Source organism: Coregonus lavaretus (genome assembly GCF_964263955.1).
Source record: "Coregonus lavaretus genome assembly, chromosome: 16".
In the NCBI taxonomy this organism is placed as follows: Eukaryota; Metazoa; Chordata; class Actinopteri; order Salmoniformes; family Salmonidae; genus Coregonus; species Coregonus lavaretus.
Genome location: NC_140003.1, coordinates 9141254 through 9164000, shown reverse-complemented (window position 1 = coordinate 9164000; position 22747 = coordinate 9141254). Strand labels below are relative to the sequence as shown.

Sequence of the window (22747 nt, the reverse complement as noted above, 5' to 3'; positions counted from 1 at the left end):
CATATACTGTATATACACATGTCAAATATTACTGCCCATAACATTTGCAGAAGTCAAAATAATAGCCTTGAAGCGCTACTACATTGTAAACACACGTACAGTGGCAAGCGAAAGTATTCAACCCATTTGGCATTTTTCCTATTTTGTTGCCTTACAACCTGATATCATTTGATTTACACAACATGCCTACCACTTTGAAGATGCAGAATGTTTTTTTTGTGAAAGAAACAAGAAATAAGACAAAAAAACAGAAATCCTCACTGTGCATAACTATTCACCCCACCAAAGTCAATACCTTGTAGAGCCACCTTTTGCATCAATTACAGCTGCAAGTCTCTTGGGGTATGTCAAAACTGCTCCAGCTCCTTCAAGTTGGATGGGTTCCGCTGGTGTACAGCAATCTTTAAGTCATACCACAGATTCTCAATTGGATTGAGGTCTGGGCTTTGACTAGGCCATTCCAAGACATTTAAATGTTTCCCCTTAAACCACTCGAGTGTTGCTTTAGCAGTATGCTTAGGGTCATTCTCCTGCTGGAAGGTGAACTTCCGTCCCAGTCTCAAATCTCTGGAAGACTGAAACAGGTTTCCCTCAAGAATTTCCCTGTATTTAGCGCCATCCATCATTCCTTCAATTCTGACCAGTTTCCCAGTCCCTGCCAATGAAAAACATCCCCACAGCATGATGCTGCCACCACCATGCTTCACTGTGGGTATGGTGTTCTCGGGGTGATGAGAGGTGTTGGGTTTGCGCCAGACATAGCGTTTTCCTTGATGGCCAAAAAGCTCAATTTTAGTCTAATCTGACCAGAGTACCTTCTTCCATATGTTTGGAGAGTCTCTCACATGCCCTTTGACAAACACCAAACGTGTTTGCTTCTTTTTTTTCTTTAAGCAATGGCTTTTTTCTGGCCACTCTTCCATAAAGTCCAGCTCTGTGGAGTGTACGGCTTAAAGTGGTCCTATGGACAGATACTCCAATCTCCGCTGTGGAGTTTTACAGCTCCTTCAGGGTTATCTTTGGTCTCTTTGTTGCCTCTCTGATTAATGCCCTCCTTGCTTGGTCCGTGAGTTTTGGTGGGCGGCCCTCTCTTGGCAGGTTTGTTGTGGTGCCATTTTCTTTCCAATTTTATCATGTGACACTTAGAATGCACACAGGTGGACTTTATTTAACTAATTGTGTGACTTTTGAAGGTAATTGGTTGCACCAGATCTTATTTAGGGGCTTCATAGTAAAGGGGGTGAATACATATGCACGCACCATTTTTCCATTATTTATGTTTTAGAATTGTTTCATTTCACTTCACCAATTTGGACTATTTTGTTTATGTCCATTACATGAAATGCAAATAAAAATCAATTTAAATTACAGGTTGTAATGCAACAAAATAGGAAAAATGCCAAGGGGGATGAATACTTTTGCAAGGCACTGTACTGTATGCATGCGCGCACGTACACAACTGGACCTCTAAACCCAATTAACAGGAGGGATAAACACAGTTTAGGTAGGAAAACAAGGGTATTCCAAGTACAGCTTGATAGCATCAGTCACTTGAGGTTGTCCAAAGTCACGCTTTGGTAACATTAACAAACTATTCATAATTTATAAATAAGTATTTCATTATTTTTGAACATTTATACAATTAATTAGAACTTTTAGCATTATAATAATGTCTTAAGCATTTAAACATTTATAAGCATTTAAATGTATTATGAAATGTTACAGATTATTTTAATAGATCCATTATTCTAGATGCTTTCTTTAATGCGCCTAATTTCAAGACAATACCCTCAGTTTTACAATCATCATTATTTACATCATGCATACCTTGTTTACCATTTTCAAGTAAGGAAATGTTTAATATCACTATAAGATCACATATTTCTTTAGTTGACAGATTTTTTTGTTCCTATGGATAGCACAAAAACAGAGCTTATCACTCTTTCCCAGAGATATTGTGGTTATTTATCACATTTACATAAGTATTCAGACCCTTTACTCAGTACTTTGTTGAAGCACCTTTAGCAGCGATTACAGCCTCAAGTCTTCTTGGGTATGACCCTATAAGCTTGGCACACCTTTATCTGGGGAGTATCTCCCATTCTTCACTGCAGATCCTCTCAAGCTCTGTCAGGTTGGATGGGGAGTGTTGCTGCACAGCTATTTTCAGGTCTCTCCAGAGATGTTAGATCGGGTTCAAGTCCGGGCTCTGGCTGGGCCACTTAAGGACATTCAGAGACTTGTCCCGAAGTCACTCCAGCGTTGTCCTGGCTGTGTGCTTTGTGTTGTTGTCCTGTTGGAAGCTGAACCTTTGCCCCAGTCTGAGGTCCTGAGTGCTCTGGAGCAGGTTTATATCAAGGATCTCTTTGTACTTCGCTACATTCATCTTTACCTCGATCCTGAGTCTCCGAGTCCCTGCCACTGAAAAACATCCCCACAGCATGATGCTGCCACCACCATGCTTCACCGTAAGGATGGTGGCAGATTTCCTCCAGACGTGACGCTTGGCATCATGCCAAAGAGTTCAGTCTTGGAATCTTGTTTCTCATGGTCTGAGAGTTCTTTAGGTGCCTTTTGGCAAACTCCAAGTAGGCTGTCATGTGCCTTTTACTGAGGATTGGCTTCCGTCTGGCCACTCTACCATAAAGACCTGATTGGTGGAGTGCTGCAAAGATTGTTGTCCTTCTGGAAGTCTCTCTCCACAGAGGAACTCTGGAGCTCTGTCAGAGTGACCATCGGGTTCTTGGTCACATCCCTGACCAAGGCCCTTCTCCACCGATTGCTCAGTTTGGCCGGGCAGCCAGCTCTAGGAAGAGTCTTGGTGGTTCCAAACTTCTTCTATTTAAGAATTATCGAGGCCACTGTGTTCTTGGGGACCTTCGATGCTGCAGAAATAGTTGGGTACCCTTCCCCAGAATCCTGTCTTGGAGCTCTGCGGACAATTCATTCGACCTCATGGCTTGGTTTTACCTTGACATGCACTGTTAACTGTGGGACCTTATATCGACAGGTGTGTGCCTTTCCAAGTCCAATCAATTGAATTTACCACAGGTGGACTCCAATCAAGTTGTAGAAACATCTCAAGGATAAATCAGTGGAAACAGATGCACCTGAGCTCAATTTCGAGTCTCATAGCAAAGGGTCTGAATACTTATGTAAATAAGGTATTTCTGGTCTAAATGTTTTATACATTAGCAAACATTTCAAAAACCTGTCTTTGTTTTGTCATTATGGGGTATTGTGTGTAGATTTATGATTTTTTTTTTTTAAATCAATTTTAGAATAAGGCTGTAACGTAACAAAATGTGGAAAAAGTGAAGGGGTGTGAATACTTTCTGAATGCACTGTATGTGTGCTATTTCTATGCTTTCCGTTCTTAAGTTTTGTTTTACTTTTGGTTATGTACACCAGCTTCAAACAGCTGAAAATACTATATTTGTGGTTATGGAAATTTTATTTCACAGCGGTTTAGATGGTACAATGATTCTCTACACTATACTTGCTTGTTTTGTCACATAAACTGAAATTAGGCGAACTATTAGAATTTTAGCAACCAGGAAATGGCAGAGCGATTTCTGCGTAGTGCACCTTTAAATTATTGTTTAACTGTTTAGTTGCCTGACTAATAAAGATATTGTGTAGACATCAATGACTACGTTATTTGCATTGCACCTTTATTGGTGTTGGGAGGGGGACCTGAGACTGTAGAATGTTACTGACTAGAATGCCTTCTGATTGGGTTGATGAAAACGAGTATACACTGTGACCTAAAAGGAGTAACGACTGCCTTGTAGACCCCCATTCTAACTTAAAGACCAGAGGATCTGATGCAACAGCATCCTCTATTGGACGACTGATGATAATGACCATAGACTGGAAATGCTACAAAAGTTATGCCTTTATTTCTTAAAATAACAAGTGAAGTCATTGTTTGGTGCAGACACTAATGATTCATCAGATATATAATCAACAACTCATTTTCATATACCACAAATAAACAGGCACTTTTCAAGTAGAGTATTTACATATTATTTTAGAAACAGAGACAATGCGACATTTATATTGGATGGGGGCAGAGCCTTAGAGCTCTGTTTATGTGTTCAGAGTCTCTCCATCCTCACAGATTCCACAGAGGGTCTGTCTGACTTCCGGTACAGATAGGTCACAGCGATAACTGAGAGGACACCCGTAATGGCGAGAGCAAAGACGCTGTAGAGGGCTACCTCAGCATTGCCAGATGACAGCTCCATACCCAGGAAGCTCACGTTCTCGACTGGTAAGATAGGCAAGGTGGTGGAGGGTGCACTCGTTCCTGGGGTAAGATAATACATTAATGGAAATTAATCAGACAACGTGTTCAGATGTATCGGTAAGACAGAAAATCAAGTGCATTTCCCCATTCTGAACTTTGCACTGTTTATGTGTAAACAAAAAAGGGTGTCATTACTTTTATGAAAACGCATCATCACACATGAAACGGTTAAGGAGATAGTCCTTTTGTTGCAAAACAAATACATATTTTATTGTCACATACACAGGATAGGTGTTGTTTTACAGGGTCAGCCATAGTAGTACAGCACACCTGGAGCAAATTTCGGGTTAGGCGCCTTGCTCAAGGGCACATTGACAGATTTTTCACCTTGTCAGCCCGGGTGTTTGAACCAGTGACCTTTCGGTTACTGGCCCAACACTCTATTTTTCACCTTGTCAGCCCGGGTATTTGAACCAGTGACCTTTCGATTACCGCCCCTGATATCAGTGCATGCATCTATAAATCTTAGGACACCTACTTTTGTTTACAATGACCACGGCACCTAAGCAGTGCAAAGTTCAAAATGGGTAAAATCCTCTTTAAAAAACCTTTAAGGAGTTTATAAAAACCCTTCCAATCACTTTCTGTTTTTTGAAGATTGTGTGATCTTTTATGGTTTGCAGGTGTGATATGGTATGTGTGTAAACCAGACAGAATTATCAATCACTTGAAACATGTTTTTTCCATCTGAAATGCACTGTGTGCAACAGTGTTGCAACCACTGAGATTGACAATGTTTTCACTACCTTCGGGCTCAGGATTCAAACACTCGTGAGGCCCAACAGTGGGGTCAGGGAATCCATTGCAGGTGATGATGGTGGCATAGCGGGCAACAGAGTTCTTGGCTACTCGTGGAAGTTTGGAGTCAGAACGGTTCACATAGAACAGGCCGAATCTCTCTGAGAAGCCAGTGGCCCACTCTAGATTGTCCATTAGAGACCAGGCTGTGTAGCCTCGAATATCCACCCCATCCAGCAAATATGCTGAAAAGAGAGGAGAAAACATGATGATTAAACAGAAAACTAAAATTGGTTCTATAAAGGTTCCCAGAACATTTCATTAGGTTGTGGGAATGGTTTCCAAAACACTAAAGATGGTGTTTCACTTGTAAATGATATATCATATTTCATATTATCAATACAGAAATACTGAATTGTTATTGTGGCTTGTAACCTTTGAGGACCTGATTGATGTAATTCTCATAGTAGTGAATCCTGTGGACGTCGTTCAGATCCACTGGCCCTCGCGCCGAGATCCCATTCTCTGTGATGATGATGGGCGGGTCGCCGTACTCCTCCTTGATGAAGTTGAGGATCTTGCGGAATCCAAATGGAGAAACCTTCAGCCAGCCGGAGCCAGAGTCTAGCCAGGTGCGATCAGCAATCGTTCCAGCGCCCCTAATACACACAGTAAAATGACAGAATAAGTAATTGTTCTTTTAATTAAATATGGGTTCGGAAACAGAGCAGGACATCAATTTGAAACAAGGACCTACAGAAGAACTATAATACATTCATTAACTGCACTACCGTTCAAAAGTTTGGGGTCATCAAATTGATCAGAAACACAGTGTAGACATTGTTAATGTTGTAAATGGCTATTTTAGCTGGAAACGGCTGATTTTTAATGGAATATCTACATAGGCGTACAGAGGCCCATTATCAGCAACCATCAGTCCTGTGTTCCAATGGCACGTTGTGTTTGCTAATCCAAGTTTATCATTTGAAAAGGCTAATTGATCATTAGAAAACCCTTGTACAATTATGTTAGCACAGCTGAAAACTTTTGTGCTGATTAAAGAAGCAATAAAACTGGCCTTCTTGAGACTAGTTGAGTATCTGGAGCATCAGCAATTGTGGGTTCGATTACAGGCTCAAAATGGCCAGAAACAAAGAACTTTCTTCTGAAACTCGTCAGTCTATTCTTGTGAAGGCTATTCCATGCGAGAAATTGCCAAGAAACTGAAGATCTCGTACAACGCTGTGTACTACTCCCTTCACAGAACAGCGCAAACTGGCTCTAACCAGAATAGAAAGAGGAGTGGGAGGCCCCGGTGCACAACTGAGCAAGAGGACAAATACATTAGAGTGTCTAGTTTGAGAAACAGGCGCCTCACAGATCCTTAACTGGTGAAAAAGTGTTATGGACAGACAAATCAAAGTTTGAGGTGTTCGGATCACAAAGAAGAACATTTGTGAGACGCAGACCAAATGAAAAGATGCTGGTGGAGTGCTTGATGCCATCTGTCAAGCATGGTGGAGGCAATGTGATGGTCTGGGGGTGCTTTGGTGGTGGTAAAGTGGGAGATTTGTACAGGGTAAAATGGATATTGAAGAAGGACGGCTGTCACTCCATTTTGCAACGCCATGCCATACCCTGTGGACGGCGCTTGATTGGAGCCAATTTCCTCCTGCAACAGGACAATGACCCAAAGCATAGCTCCAAACTATGCAATAACTATTTAGGGAAGAAGCAGTCAGCTAGTATTCTGTCTATAATGGAGTGGCCAGCACAGTCACCGGATCTCAACCCTATTGAGCTGTTGTGGGAGCAGCTTGACCGTATGGTACGTAAGAAGTGCCCATCAAGCCAATCCAACATGTGGGAGGTGCTTCAGGAAGCATGGGGTGAAATCTCTTCAGATTACCTCAACAAATTGACAACTAGAATGCCAAAGGTCTGCAAGGCTGTAATTGCTGCAAATGGAGGATTCTTTGACGAAAGCAAAGTTTGAAGGACACAATTATTCTTTCAGTTGTTGTCATAACCATGAATAAATATTTTCAATAATGTCCTGTATAGTGTAGGCTCTTATGGCTGACCACTCACCTGTCTGCATCGTAGTGCTGTAGGTTCCCATACTCAACAGGGAATGCCAGGACAGTTGTGTAGTGGTTGAACCCAAAGTAATCATAAGTGCCCTTGACCCTCTGGATCTCTGCAGGGGAAAACTCAGGAAGCCTGTAGAGCGTTTGTTCAGAGTGTTTTTTCTGTGAATCACTAAATATGTATTTCTATTCATGGTTTGAATCATATCATTCCCTCAGAATAATTAAAAATTCTTCTGTGGATTTTTAAAATTAGCGCTGCTAATAAATATTTATCTTACCGTGATTTAGATAGGCCTGCTGCTAGGCTCCTCTCTCGAATGATTTTCTTCATTATATCACTGTAGTCTCCATTGAATATAGGGTGGGCAAACCAGCCGATGTAGAACTGCAAAAGGAGAAAGGAACCAATAGCAACAGCTGTTACTGAATATGAACATGGCCGTTAAAGCTGGGAAACTACAGAAAATTAATGTAGTCACTCTTCATGTGACTCTTTAGTATGTTGTTTGTTTGGACCATTATTGAGGCCTTTTGTGTACTGTGCCAATTATTATAGGAAATGTGGTACAGTGCCTTGCAAAAGTATTCATCCCCCTTTTTGTTTTTCCTATTTTGTTGCGTTACAATCTGTAATTTAAATGGATTTCTATTTGGATTTCATGTAATTGACATACACAAAATAGTCCAAATTGGTGAAGTGAAATGAAAAAAATTACTTGTTTCAAAAAATTCTAAAAAATAAATAACGGAAAAGTGGTGCTTGCATATGTATTCACCCCCTTTGCTATGAAGCCCCTAAATAAGATCTGGTGCAACCAATTACCTTCAGAAGTCACATAATTAGTTAAATAAAGTCCACCTGTGTGCAATCTAAGGGTCACATGATCTGTCACATGATCTCAGTATATATAAACCTGTTCTGAAAGGCCCCAGAGTCTGCAACACCACTAAGCAAGGGGCACCACCAAGCAAGCGGCAACATGAAGATCAAGGAGCTCTCCAAACAGGTCAGGGATCAGGGAGAAATACAGATCAGGGTTGGGGTTTTTAAAAAATATCAGAAACTTTGAACATCCCACCGAGCACCATTAAATCCACTATTAAAAAATTGAAAGATATGGCACCACAACAAACCTGCCAAGAGAGGGCCGCCCACCAAGCAAGGCAAGGAGGGCATTAATCAGAGAGGCAACAAAGAGACCAAAGATAACCCTGAAGGAGCTGCAAAGCTCCACAGTGGAGATTGGAGTATCTGTACATAGGACCACTTTAAGCCGTACACTCCACAGAGCTGGGCTTTACAGAAGAGTGGCCAGAAAAAAGCCATTGCTTAAAGAAAAAAATAAGCAAACACGTTTGGTGTTCGCCAAAAGCCATGTGGGAGATTCCCTAAACATATGGAAGATGGTACTCTGGTCAGATGAGACAAAAATCAAGCTTTTTGGCCATCAAGGAAAACGCTATGTCTGGTGCAAACCCAACACCTCCCATCACCCCGAGAACACCATCCCCACAGTGTAGCATTGTGGTGGCACCATCATGCTGTGGGGCGGCAGGTAGCTTAGTGGGTAAGAGCGTTGTGCCAGTAACCGAAAGGTCGCTGGTTCTAATCCCCGAGCCGACTAGGTGAAAAATCTGTCGATGTGCCCTTAAGCAAGGCACTTAACCCTAATTGCTCCTTTAAGTCGCTCTGGATAAGAGTGTCTGCTAAATGACTAAAATGTAAATGTAATGTTTTTCATCGGGAGGGACTGGGAAATTGGTCAGATTTAAAGGAATGATGGATGGCGCTAAATACAGGGAAATTCTTGAGGGAAACCTGTTGCAGTCTTCCAGACATTTGAGACTGGGACGGAGGCTCACCTTCCAGCAGGACAATGACCCTAAGCATACTGCTAAAGCAACACTCGAGTGGTTTAAGGGGAAACATTTAAATATATTGGAATGGCCTAGTCAAAGCTCAGACCTCAATCCAATTGAGAATCTGAGGTATGACTTAAAGATTGCTGTACACCAGCGGAACCCATCCAACTTGAAGGAGCAGGAGCAGTTTTGCCTTGAAGAATGGGCAAAAGTCCCAGTGGCTAGATATGCCAAGCTTATAGAGACATACCCCAAGAGACTTGCAGCTGTAATTGCTGCAAAAGGTGGCTCTACAAAGTATTGACTTTGGGGGGGTGAATAGTTATGCACGGTCAATTTTTCAGTTTTTTTGTCTTATTTCTTGTTTGTTTCACAAGAAAAACTATTTTGCATCTTCAAAGTGGTAGGCATGTTGTGTAAATTAAATTATACAAACCCCCCAAAAATCTATTTTAATTCCAGGTTGTAAGGCAACAAAATAGGAAAAATGCCAAGGGGGGTGAAAACTTTCGCAAGCCACTGTACATGCTACGTACATGATGATGTTTTACACAGGATACTCCACTATCGTTTTACTGATGTAGTGGAGAGCATTGACTGATACAATGTGAGGCATTAGACTGTACCTGAACAACGCGTCGTGCAGCTTCTACGTCCTCCTGCTTGTAAGGGTTCCGTGGCTCTGACCAGTCTGAGTTGATTGTGATGGAGATAATACCACCCTGCTTGGTGCGGTAGTTATCGTTGTACAGGTGCCAGGCTTCGGCATGGGCTTTGATGAGGTTGTGGCCCACGATGTAGGGCAGTGTGCCAGGTCTGAAGCTGATGCCTGGCCATAGAAGGGTTATTGTTTTAACTGCATCTTGAAGACACTATTAAATAAATAGCATCTCTTTCTACAGTTATTTTAAGGGGTATAGACATTTTTTTTTTGCTTTAGAATCTCTTTTTAAAGCTACTGTATTTAGAAGCTATTTAGCATATCAACTATACTATTTTTTACCTGTTACTACAAACACATACTGAAAACAGTCAAAAATTGTTTGGCAAATACAAGCCAAATGCACATTTGTTTAGTCTGACGTAAAGGTAGTACCTGGGGCGGCAGCTCCATAGCCGTGGCCAATATTGGCTACATTGTATGGCTCATTGATGGTAATCCAGAACTTCACTTTGTCTCCAAGGTGAGTGAAGATAAAATCAGCATATTCTCTGAATCGGTCAATGATGCTGTCATTCTCCCAGCCCCCCACATCCTGCAGAGCCTGAGGGAGGTCCCAGTGGTAGAGGGTAATCTGGAGAGAGGAACATTCATGAAGAGGGGAAAGGATTATTTACCTCAAGGGTTTAATGTGTCAATTCAGGTTTTTCAAACTGTGTGCATGTGTAATTAACTCCCTTTGATATAGTAAATGACACATTATCCCAGTCATGAGCATGTCTTCATGGCCACCAAACTCACATGAGGCTGGATGTTGGCAGTGAGAAGTGCATCAACCAGTCTATGGTAGTAGTTGAGTCCAGCCTCGTTGATGTTTTTGGTGGTGCCATCGGGGAGCACCCTGGACCAGGATATAGAGAAGCGGTAGTGGGTCACCTTCAGCCTCCTCAGCATAGCCACATCCTCCTCCACCTTATTATAACTATCACAGGCAATATCTCCTGTGTCATCATTGAGCACTCTAAGAGGAGTGTGGGCAAACTTATCCCAGATACTGAGGCCCTTTCCATCTGCTCTCCAGCCCCCCTCAATCTGGACAAGAGATATAAAATGACAAGGTAAACATATTGTGGTGCTTTTATTGGTACTTTACTTTTCAGAATAGTTTTCAATGAGAAGTCACCTGGTACGATGCTGTTGCTGTGCTCCAGATGAAATCTTTACGGAAGTTTCCATAAATGGGTGTACCATCCTCCGATTGAGGGAAACCGTTGTCCCTCATGACTTGATAGTAGTAGTGGGCTGAACGTTTGGGCGTCCTGGGTCGGCTTGGGTGAGTAAAGTCCACATGGTGGAGACCAAAGCCCACTGTGTACCCATTGAGCCACTCAAAAGAGTCCATAAGAGATGAGGCGCTGTAACCCCTCACCTTCACACCATCCAGGTCATGGGCTAAGGGGACATGAGAGAAGATTTACTTTTGGAAGATTACTTTTTTTTTTACAGCAAAGGTTGGAAATTCCCAGCAAAGCAAGTGGCATTTGCTTTCCCCTTGGTATTCTGCTCAGTCTATACTCATTCATCAATGCAATCAGAAGGCATTATAGTCAGTGACATAGTACAAAGTCCCCTCCTCCCACCACCTCTTAAAGGTGAAATGAGCAACTTGTAGGGAAATATATCATTAGATCTTACCTTTCAGAGCCTCATCAATGTAGGTTTTGTAGTAGAATATTCTGTCAGTGTCATCCACCGTGGTCTTTGGAGCCGTAGGTACTCCATTCTCTGTGACATAAATCTCTGGATCTCCATACTCCTCCTTGATCCAGTTGAGGAGTCTCCGTAAGCCCCATGCTACAGCCCTCTGCCCTTTGATGGCAGTGGTGGGGGAATCACCCTCCTCCTCCTCTCCAATGTCCCGGTCGTCAATATAGGACTGAGGACTAAGCCTGGCAGTTACTTGACGTATTACCTTAGTGGTATAAGTGTTTATACAGAAGACATCAGCAGTACCTCTGATGTAGGCCTTATCATCATTGGTGAACAAGGGGAGCCTGGAACCTGGTAGGCCTTGGAGCTCACTCTTGTTGCCCACCTGCCACTTCATGGCATCGGGGTAATCACCGGTTTTGAAGATTGGGTGAGCGAACCAGCCAAGCTGAAACTGCAGGGCACGGTCTGCAGCCATGACTTCCCGGGGGTTGTTGACATCTTTGGGCTCAGCCCAGTCTGCGTTGAGGGCGATGGAGACCAGACCGCCTTGGGATTTGCGGTATTTCTTGTCATAGGTGTGGTAAACCGTGGCATGTGCCTTCAGAAGGTTATGAGCGACTCTATATGGTGCATCCCCAGGCTTCCTGACATTTGGTGGGATCTGCCCCAGACCGTATCCTGACCATGCAATTGTATAGGGTTGGTTGAAGGTCAACCAAAACTTTACTTGCTTCCCAAAGGTGGAAAAGCAGAAGTCACAGAAGTCGTTGAAGATCTCAACCATCTGAATGTTGTCCCAGCCATCAAGGTCCTGCAGGGCCTGGGGGAGGTCCCAGTGGTAGAGTGTCACCATGGGGGTTATGTTATAAGCTAGTAGGCCATTAATAAGCCTGTTGTAGTAGTTAACACCCTTCTGGTTCAAGGAAGTGCGCCGACCATCGGGAAAGATCCTGGACCAGGACAGGGAGAATAGGTAGGACTTAACCCTAAGGGCCCTAAGCATGTACAAGTCTTCCTCTAGCCGGTGGTAACTGTCACAGGCTATGTCACCATTGGCATCTTCGGTAATACTGCCAGGCTTGTGGGTGAAGGTATCCCATACACTTGCACCCTTTCCGTCAACATTCCAGCCACCTTCTATCTGATAGGCTGAGGATGTCACTCCCCATTGGAAGCCCTTTGGAAAGGTGCCGTAGTGGTAGAGCTTCCTCTGGAAATTGGACTGACTGGAGAACTTCTCCCAGACAACCTTGGATCTGGAGGGAACCTCGGACGGGGGCAAAGTGGGTTGACGCATAATGGTTTGAAACTTCGGTTCTTGTTGTGGACTTATTTCTCTTGTATCAGCAAACCCATTTCTCTTGATAACATCAGAGTAGAAATAGGCTGACTGCTTTGGGGTTCTGGGCCTGTCAGAGTCTTCAAAGTTGACATAGTGCAAACCAAACCTTTGGCTGTAGCCCTTTGGCCCCTCAAAACCGTCCATCAGTGACTGCACAGTGAACCGCTGCACGTCCACTCCATCCAGATTGATTGCTGTTAAAAGACCACCAAAGTCATCCTGGTAAACAATCCTTATAAACAATCAGTAATTCTTACAAACAGTCTCAAAAGACTCCTTCTGTACAGGGCTAGGTGACCCCTGGTCTAACAAGTTCCAGAGACTTACCTTTCAGTGCTTCGTTGATGTAGCCCCTCAAGTACTCTGTACGCTCTGTGTCATTGATAGTGTCCCCGCTATACCCTGTGGGCATCCCATTTCCAGTTATATAGACGGGAACCTTAGTGACATTCAGATACTCTGCGGAGACATAGTTGAGCAGCCTACGGAGGCCCCAGGGTGCAGAGTGGATCCAGTCAGACGCTGTAGAAGGCCAGGCGTGGTCCACATGAGCTTTGAAGTCTCCCACACCCTCTGGTCCAGGCACGCAGCCACCATCACTGGCGTTGACCAGACGAGAGGTGTAGTGGTTCAGCCCCAGGAAATCTGCCGTTCCGCGAATTCGCTTACTCTCTGCTGCAGTGAAGAAAGGCAGTATGGCAGGCACAGAGAGGGAACAATCCCGCCTTTTCTGCTCAATCTGAGACTTCAGCAAGGCCGGATAGTCCCCATCCACAAAAATGGGATGGGCGAACCATCCCAGCGTGAACTGCAGGTAGCGGTCTGCAGCCACTACGTCTTCAGGCTTGGAGGAAGAGCTTGGAGGCTCAGCCCAGATGGAGTCCAGGGCAATGCCTACTTTGCCTCCCTGGTCCTTTCGGTACTTGTCGTTGTAAACATGCCAGGCTTCAGCGTGGGACTTGAGCATGTTGTGAGTCACCTTTTGGGGAAGGGGGAGGACACAAAAAGGATAAAAATCATCCAAAAAATAATTACAATTAACAAAGTCAACAAAGGGCTATAGGGGAAGGAGTGATGCCAGTTCTCTCACCTGGTAGGAGGCAACCACATAGTTCTTTATTCCAGGGGGATGCTGACCGGTACCATACCCAGCATGGCTAATCACCCAGGGGCTACTGAAGGTGTTCCAGGTCCTAACCCTATCTCCAAACCTGAAGAAGCAGAAGTCGGCATATTCTTTAAAGGCTTCTGCAATGGAAACATTGGTCCAGCCTCCATAGTCCTGGAGTGCCTGGGGAAGATCCCAGTGGTGCAGCGTCACAGCAGGTTCTATACCCGCCTCTATCAGCGCGTTGATCAGGTTGTCATAGTAAAGCGCGCCTTTCTCAGAGTGGCTCCCCCAGTGGCCAGAGGGGAAAATGCGGGCCCAGGAGATAGAGAACTGGTAGGTTTTGACAAGGAGACCTCTCAGGAGGTAGACGTCATAGTCCACTTTATGGTAACTGTCACAAGCCAGGTCAGCAGTCTGATTCTCAAAGGCTTGGTGCTCATGGCCAAAGCGGTCCCAAATGGTCTCACCCTTCCCATGCTCAGACCAGCCACCCTCGACTTTAAAGGACTCACTGGAAGTGGCCCACTGGAAGCCATCAGGAAAAGACTCATTCAGGAAGATGTCCCGCTCGGAAATGGTCTGAGTTCCAAACTTATCCCACACGCTCTGGTAGTTTACTGACAGTGCATCCCCAGTGTGGTCTGAAAGACTAGCCGAGCAAGAGAGGTGAAAGGCAACGTTAAATACAGTCCCTTCAGAAAGTATTCACACCCCTTGGCTTTTTCCACATTTTGTTGTGTTACAAAGTGGGATTAAAATGGATTTGCCAACAATCTACACAAAATACTCTGTAATGTCAAAGTGGTAAATAAAATACTAATATATCTTGATTAGATAAGTATTCAACTCCCTGAGTCAATACATGTTAGAATCACCTTTGGCAGCGATTACAGCTGTGAGTCTTTCTGGGTAAGTCTCTAAGAGCTTTGCACACCTGGATTGTACAATATTTGCCCATTTATTATTTCAAAAAATTCTTCAAGCTCTGTCAAGTTGGTTAACGACCGTTGCTAGACAGCCATTTTTAAGTCTTGCCATAGATTTTCACGCCAATTTAAGTCAAAACTGTAACTCGGCCACTCAGGAACATTCAATGTCATCTTGGTAAGCAACTCCAGTGTATATTTGGCCTTGTGTTTTAGATAATTGTCCTGCTGAAAGGTGAATTTGTCTCCCAGTCTGTTGGAAAGCAGACTGAAAGTTCTCCTCTAGGATTTTGTGTGTGCTTAGCTCTATTCTGTTTCTTTTTATCCTAAAACACTCCCTAGTCCTTGCCGATGACAAGCATACCCATAACATGATGCAGCTACCACCATGCTTGGAAATTTGCCCCAAACATAACACTTTGTATTCAGGACAAAAAGTTAATTTCTTTGCCACATTTTTTGCAGTATTACTTTAGTGCCTTATTGAAAACAGGATGCATATTTTGGAATATTTTATATTCTGTACAGGCTTTCTTCCTTTCACTCTGTCATTTATGTTAATATTGTGGAGAAACTCCAGTGTTGTTGATCCATCCTCAGTTATCTTTTATCACAGCCATTAAACTCTGTAACTGTTTTAAAATCACCATTGGCCCCATGGTGAAATCCCTGAGCGGTTTCCTTCCTCTCCGGCAACTGAGGTAGGAAGGGTGCCTGTATCTTTGTAGTGACTGGGTGTATTGATACACCATCCAAAGTGTAATTCTACCAATAGGTGCCCTTCTTTGCTAACCATTTGAAAACCTCCCTGGTCATTGTGGTTGAATCTGTGCTTGAAATTCATTGCTCAACTGAGGGACCTTATAGATAATTGTATGTGTGGGGTACAGAGATGGGGACTCATTTTAAAATCATGTTCAACACTATTATTGCACACAGAGTGAGTCCATGCAATTTATTATGTGACTTGTTAAGCACATTTTTACTCCTGAACTCCTGAACTTAACTTGCCATAATAAAAGTGTTGGATACTCAAGACATTTCAGCTTTTCATTTTTAATTAATTTGTAAGCATTTTCACTTTGACATTATGGTGTATTGTGTGTAGATCAGTGACACAAAATCTCAATTTAATACATTTTAAATTCAGGCTGTAACACAACACAATGTGGAAAAAGTCAAGGGGTTTGAATACTTTCTGAAGGCACTGTAGATACTGTATATACAGAGGTATGAATGCACACTAAAAGACAAAAAATACTTTTCATATTCAATTATGCTAATAGTAGACCAAATAGTGCATGTAAACAACAGGTGTATTTTTACCTATTCAGAGTGTCCACCAAATCCAGCTCCCCAAACAAGTCAACCATGTCACATCCCTGAATTTGCAGGTCCCCATTTTGCAGAACTGTAATGATTTCAGACCACACACAGGGGATTGTTCTTCAAATTACTCATAAATGATTTGATATGAACATCGGGTTACATTTTATATTATCCATATTTGCAAAATCCATAAAGGATACATTAAGTATAAGGGATATATTCACAGTTTTTAAGTGAGTTGGTAATTGAGACAGTTTGGCTAGAGGTAGAGGGTTTGAACACTGTATAGCTTCAAAACATTAAACTTCAAATCATTAAACTTAACTATAATTTAATCTCATCGATGGTCAATCCTTGCATCCATAGTAGATACATTTCTCCAGTCCTATCCATCAGCTGTTAACCAGAGAAGTGGTGGGAAAACCACTTTGTTGTTGTTTGAATACCAGATTGCCCTTTAACTAGGTAGATAAGCACTTTGCAGCGTACTCCGGACCATGATAACAACAAATCAGAATTACATAATGCCTTTACAATCAAATTGGACTATGACGTTTTATATTAGATAAAATCTTTGTGGAGATAATGTCAATAAAATGATGGTCTCTGGCACTGTAACTACTACAAATAACTCTTGATTTGAATCCACCATCTGGTTTTTGAGATGTCATCACCACCACGTTTATTTGACAGTGTAGAGATGTCTATAATGTGACACTAGACTTGAGTATGGGTGCACTGTCTGTAAACAAATATAATTTGAACCATTGTGCTGAGGTTGAATGGTATGATCATACACCAGTGGTTAGTCTGATGGTCTACAAAGCATGTGTGTGTACATTTATGCAGCTTCAAATGATTTACCTTCCAGGATGTTACTGAGTGGCTGGAACTGACTGAAGGAACAGCCCTTGATATTCATCTTGTAAATCACAATGGGTATCTGCCCATTCGCCTTCTAAAACATGACAAAGGGATCGTCATTCAGGCGCTGGCTTTTATGAGACAATTATGAGTTGCAGATTGATGGTTGTGTGTTTTCATCTAAATTAGAGAAATCATATTAGGACATTCTGTATTCAGCCTCTTCAACCTTCAAACTGTACATACAGAATGTCCCATTATTCAGTTTTCCATTTTGGGGTAAAACATTTAGTTTCACACACACAGTTTACAATAACTTACAAGGATATTGGCAATTAGACATTTAATAATTGATGGTAAGATAAGATAGTAATGAAATACACTTTTGTGTGGAGGCTCTCTTCTTCCTTTCATTAAGACACACTTGATCAGAACATGGAAGAGTAGACTACCTGTAATCTTCTCATCTCCTCTGCCAGGTTTGATTTAGAGGTGCAGTTGTATTCAATTTGCACTGACAGGAAATCTAGGGACTCCTGAATGGGAAATATGTTATCACCATCACAGCAATACAGTGGGTGCTTTGGAAAAAGTATCAACCCTGTGCAGGTTTCACATTTTGTTGCTTTGGAGTCTGACATTTTTGACATATTTAATTGTCCAAATGTCAAAGGTACTGTACCATACCTTAATGGTAGCCTCACTTTGGTAAAGGATGGGAACATCACTGGCCCTTACTCCAATCGACACATGCCTCCCTGAGAGGAGAGCATAGAATGGAGAGGGCTGATGTGTTATAAAAACAGTGACAATGTTAGCAATCCAGGTCCACATTTTAAAAAAATTATAAAAAAGTATTAAATGTTTACATTTATTTAAGGCTGTGTGTGAGAGAGAGAGAGAGAGAGAGAGAGAGAGAGAGAGAGAGAGAGAGAGAGAGAGAGAGAGAGAGAGAGAGAGAGAGAGAGAGAGAGAGAGAGAGAGAGAGAGAGAGAGAGAGAGAGAGAGAGAGAGAGAGAGAGAGAGAGAGAGAGAGAGAGAGAGAGAGAGAGAGAGAGAGAGAGAGAGAGAGAGAGAGAGAGAGAGAGACCATGCAGTGTTTCACTTTTCCCCAGATCCTAACCCTTGCTATCTAATGGCATTCACAACACTTGGCAAGAAATAATCTCTTCTGATAAGGAAAACAACACACATGCAATCATGAATGATAATACTTCAAAAGTCAAGGATGGAACATAACTGAGGCACAGTCACTGACCTCTTTCACATCCAGTTGACTGATATTTTGTGAAACAATTGTTTTAAAATGTATGAAAACGTGTCAGTTCCAAACAATTCAAACACCTTGTAGCGCTAAGATCTTCGTAACAGGTGCAATACACATCACTGCATTCTTTACCAGAAAGTAGGCTGGCCCTCTTTTATTTATAAAGCTTTTACAAAAACTCACACCATACCGAACAACGTTAATTACCTTTAGATGTACGAGTTACCATGCCCTGTTTAAGGGATGGCTAACTCTGGAAATCCATTCGGTCTCCTCAGAGTTAGGTAAATCAGCTTTTAGTTTATTTGCACCCCATTTATGGAACAATCTACAGTTTAGTACAACTGGATGTACTAGTGCCTCACGGGCTGGTCAAAATGTTGATTGGGGACCTCTTTGCTGAGGAATGTGATTGTTTTTCTTAAATGTGTTTGTAATTATGTATATTTGTATTGTATTGTATTTTGTAAATTGTGTGCATGCAGGGCTCCCTTGCGAAAGACACTTTGGTCCTAAAATAAAGGTAAAATAATTGTTACATCTGTGAACTGTTTTCCAAAACCCTGTGAATTATGTACAGTTGAAGTCGGAAGTTTACATACACTTAGGTTGGAGTCATTCAAACTCGTTTTTCAACCACTCCACACATTTCTTGTTACCAAACTATAGTTTTGGCAAGTCGGTTAGGACATCTACTTTGTGCATGACACAAGTAATTTTTCCAAAAATTGTTTACAGACAGATTATTTCACTTATAATTCACTGTATCACAATTCCAGTGGGTCAGAAGTTGACTGTGTCTTTAAACAGCTTGGAAAATTCCAGAAAATGATGTCATGGCTTTAGAAGCTTCTGATAGGCTAATTGACAACATTTGAGTCAATTGGAGGTGTACCTGTTGAGTTATTTCAAGGCCTACCGTCAAACTCAGTGCCTCTTTGCTTGACATCATGGGAAAATCAAAATAAATCAGCCAAGACCTCAGGTAGAGCACGGCGCTTGTAAAGCCAGGGTAGTAAGTTCGATCCCCGGGACCACCCATACACAAAAATGTATGCATGCATGACTGTAAGTCGCTTTGGATAAAAGCGTCTGCTAAGTGGCATATTATTATTATTATTTTAAAATATTGTAGACCTCCACAAGTCTGGTTCATCCTTGGGAGCAATTTCCAAACGCCTGAAGGTACCACGTTCATCTGTACAAACAATAGTACGCAAGTATAAACACCATGGGACCACGCAGCCGTCATACCGCTCAGGAAGGAGACGCATTCTGTCTCCTAGAGATGAACATACTTTGGTGCGAAAAGTGCAAATCAATCCCAGAACAACAGCAAAGGACCTTGTGAAGATGCTGGAGGAAACAGGTACAAAAGTATCTATATCGACAGTAAAACAAGTCCTATCTCGTCATAACCTGAAAGGCCGCTCAGCAAGGAAGAAGCCACTGCTCCAAAACTGCCATATAAAAGCCAGACTACGGTTTGCAACTGCACATGGGGACAAAGATCGTACTTTTTGGAGAAATGTCCTCTGGTCTGATGAAACAAAAATATAACTGTTTGGCCATAACGACCATTGTTATGTTTGAAGGAAAAAGGGGGTGCTTGCAAGCCGAAGAACACCATCCCAACCGTGAAGCACGGGGCCCCGTGTAGCTCAGTTGGTAGAGCATGGCACTTGCAACGCCAGGGTTGTGGTTTCGATTCCCAGATGAAAAACATTTAATAATATGTATGCACTCACTAACTGTATGTCGCTCTGGATAAGAGCGTCTGCTAAATGACTAAAATGTGTTAGCATCATGCTGTGGGGGTGCTTTGCTGCAGGAGGGACTGGTGCACTTCACAAATTATATGGCATCATGAGGAAGGACAATTATGTGGATATATTGAAGCAACATCTCAAGACATCAGTCAGGAAGTTAAAGCTTGGTCGCAAATGGGTCTTCCAAATGGACAATGACCACAAGCATACTTCCAAAGTTGTGCCAAAATGGCTTAAGGACAACAAAGTCAAGGTATTGGAGTGGCCATCACAAAGCCCTGACCTCAATCCTATAGAAAATGTGTGGGCAGAACTGAAAAAGTGTGCGAGCAAGGAGGCTTACAAACCTGACTCAGTTACACCAGCTCTGTCAGGAGGTATGGGCCAAAATTCACCCAACTTATTGTGGGAAGCTTGTGGAAGGCTAGCTGAAACGTTTGACCCAAGTTAAACAATTTAAAGGCAATGCTACCAAATACTATGTAAACTTCTGACCCACTGGGAATGTGATGAAATAAATAAAAGCTGAAATAAATCACTCTCTACTATTATTTCACATGCTTAAAATAAAGTGGTGATCCTAACTGACCTAAGAAAATTTTTACTAGGATGAAATATCAAGAATTGTGAAAAACTGAGTTGAAATGTATTTGGCTAAGGTGTATGTAAACTTCTGACTTCAACTGTACATCTTCTACCACATGCTAATTAAGATTTTACCTTGGCCAGGAAACAGGTGATGGTAGAGGTGGTACACGTTGGCGTGGGCATAGAGGGCATGTTTTAGCTGCATCTGCACCTCATCCTTCAGCTCTTCAAGGTGGCTCAGCGTCACCCAGGAGTGTGCCAGTTCTCCATACGCCAGAAAAACAAATTCAGCATATTGCTGAAATACCTCTGGCAGCTCTGCACTTTCCCAGCTCCCATATCTGGATCTAAGGGCCTCTGGTAAAGCAGAGCGATGCAAGACCACAAGGGGTTTGAGGCCTACTTCCACTAGCTGTTCCAAGAGGGTCCGGTAGCAGGACAATACGGGCTGACTGGGCTGGCTGGGGTCACCTGTGGGCAAAAGTTGAGCCCAGGACAGGGGAACTTTGAAGTGAGTTACTCCCTGACTCTGGAGATACTGAAAGTAGGGTCTGGAGCCCAAGGGAAGGGGATGACTGCAGTCAAAGGCATCAATTGGTTTGGTGCTCAAGTCCGTCCTCAAGTAGTTGGTGAGAGGGCCTGCTAGTAGCATAAAGTCCTGTGGGTCTTCTTCCTGACACAGACAGCCATAGAGGCACATCAGGTACAGAGAGAGAACCTGCACCAGGTTCTTCATCTTGGAGGTGGAAGGTGTACTGCACAGTAAGCCTTTTATAGCAATGCTGTTTACCGGATTGAACTCTTGTATTGTTTATGTAATCATGCTAGATAACGCACGGCAGAGTTATATTGCAGTTGTGTTTATAATGGTCTAGAACTTGTGGACTTGCTGAAAGAGTCTGATCATTTATTTCTGGGGCTTTGTCTCAATTGCAAAAAAATCTGTTATTTTTGTTTCCACCTCTTCATCTGCACTATTTGGACAGTACTTGACAGATGAATACAATATAGTGGAAGCTCAGACAATCTGGATCAAACCTTCATAGGGCGTCATTTGCCAACATCCCAAAAATCATGATGGCCCGAAACATGTTTGGAACACTGCAGCTAGGAATTGCATCGATATGATCAGATCATTACTGTGAGTGCCAAGGTATGTTGTTTGCACATTTCAGTGTTCGTTTTGCAGACAGAAGTGTCCCCTATTACACAGGCTACATTATATACACCAGCCAAAATGCTGCATTACATACAATTTACAGATACCGAAGGGAGACATGAATTCATTACAAAATGTTTATTTAAGAAATTGAGCAGAAAAATACTATTCATACAAAAGTATTTAAACAAATTGTTTGAGATGACAGTTGACACTTAATAGCACTGCTGATATAATGAGTGTGCACTGATGGCATCATAAGATCACATTCAAGGCAATGGGTCGTTTCAACCATAAAAAGATAACAATGATAACATTTACAACCGTCACTGAGACTACAGCATGGTGGTCATTATTAACGGCTTGAAGGCTTATGAATTTGACTTGCATCAATGCCTCAATAATGAACACTGAACCGAGCATAGATTTTGAATTGCATAGAGAAGTAACACAAAGCCACAAATCTACATGTCCCAATTTCAGGAGAAAACACACTGAACAAAACAATATAGAAAAATAACACTGAATTGTGGGGTACTTGAGTTGCTTTCTGAAAATGCTGATCGACAGATTAAATGCTTCGTTGTAGTGTATTTTCTTTACCAAAAAAATCTTGGGTCTCTCTGGGTCATGTTCAGTAGGCACAAATCGGGACGGGAGACATAGGCTACTGAAGAGGAATTACAGGAATTTATCCTGTAAGTATGAAAATGTATGCACTCACTAACTGTAAGTCGCTCTGGATAAGAGCGTCTGCTAAATGACTAAAATGTAAAATGTATAAGAAGGCAGAATTACATTTTCAGTTTCAAAACATTGCTACGTTGTGCTCTACTGAACACGACCCGGAGTTCAACTGGTGTATGGCATAGATGAGTAACCCACAAATCGCGGATGGTCCTCAATGTGTAAAATAACTCCCAATCTGTTGAGCCCCTCAGTAAATGTAGACATCCGAAAAGACAGTGAACTTCATAGTTGTTACACTTAACAATTTGGCCATCGTGACCTT

The 22747-nt window shown here is 42.4% G+C and overlaps 1 protein-coding gene across 1 annotated transcript; it reads right to left on the bottom strand.

Moving 5' to 3' along the window:
- Positions 1 to 4100: 4100 nt before the first annotated feature.
- On the bottom strand, positions 4101 to 21312 carry LOC311143302 (lactase/phlorizin hydrolase-like; the record flags this gene model as incomplete). The annotated part of the gene is made up of 17 exons (XM_084179132.1): positions 4101 to 4312; positions 5059 to 5295; positions 5486 to 5709; positions 7142 to 7273; positions 7422 to 7528; positions 9633 to 9835; positions 10103 to 10301; positions 10469 to 10759; positions 10851 to 11119; positions 11363 to 12916; positions 13050 to 13701; positions 13813 to 14482; positions 16086 to 16170; positions 16953 to 17046; positions 17405 to 17488; positions 17640 to 17710; positions 20709 to 21312. 17 exons carry the CDS (start codon positions 21310 to 21312, stop codon positions 4101 to 4103), a joined length of 5688 nt encoding a protein of 1895 aa, XP_084035258.1.
- Between the last annotated feature and the right edge of the window lie 1435 nt (positions 21313 to 22747).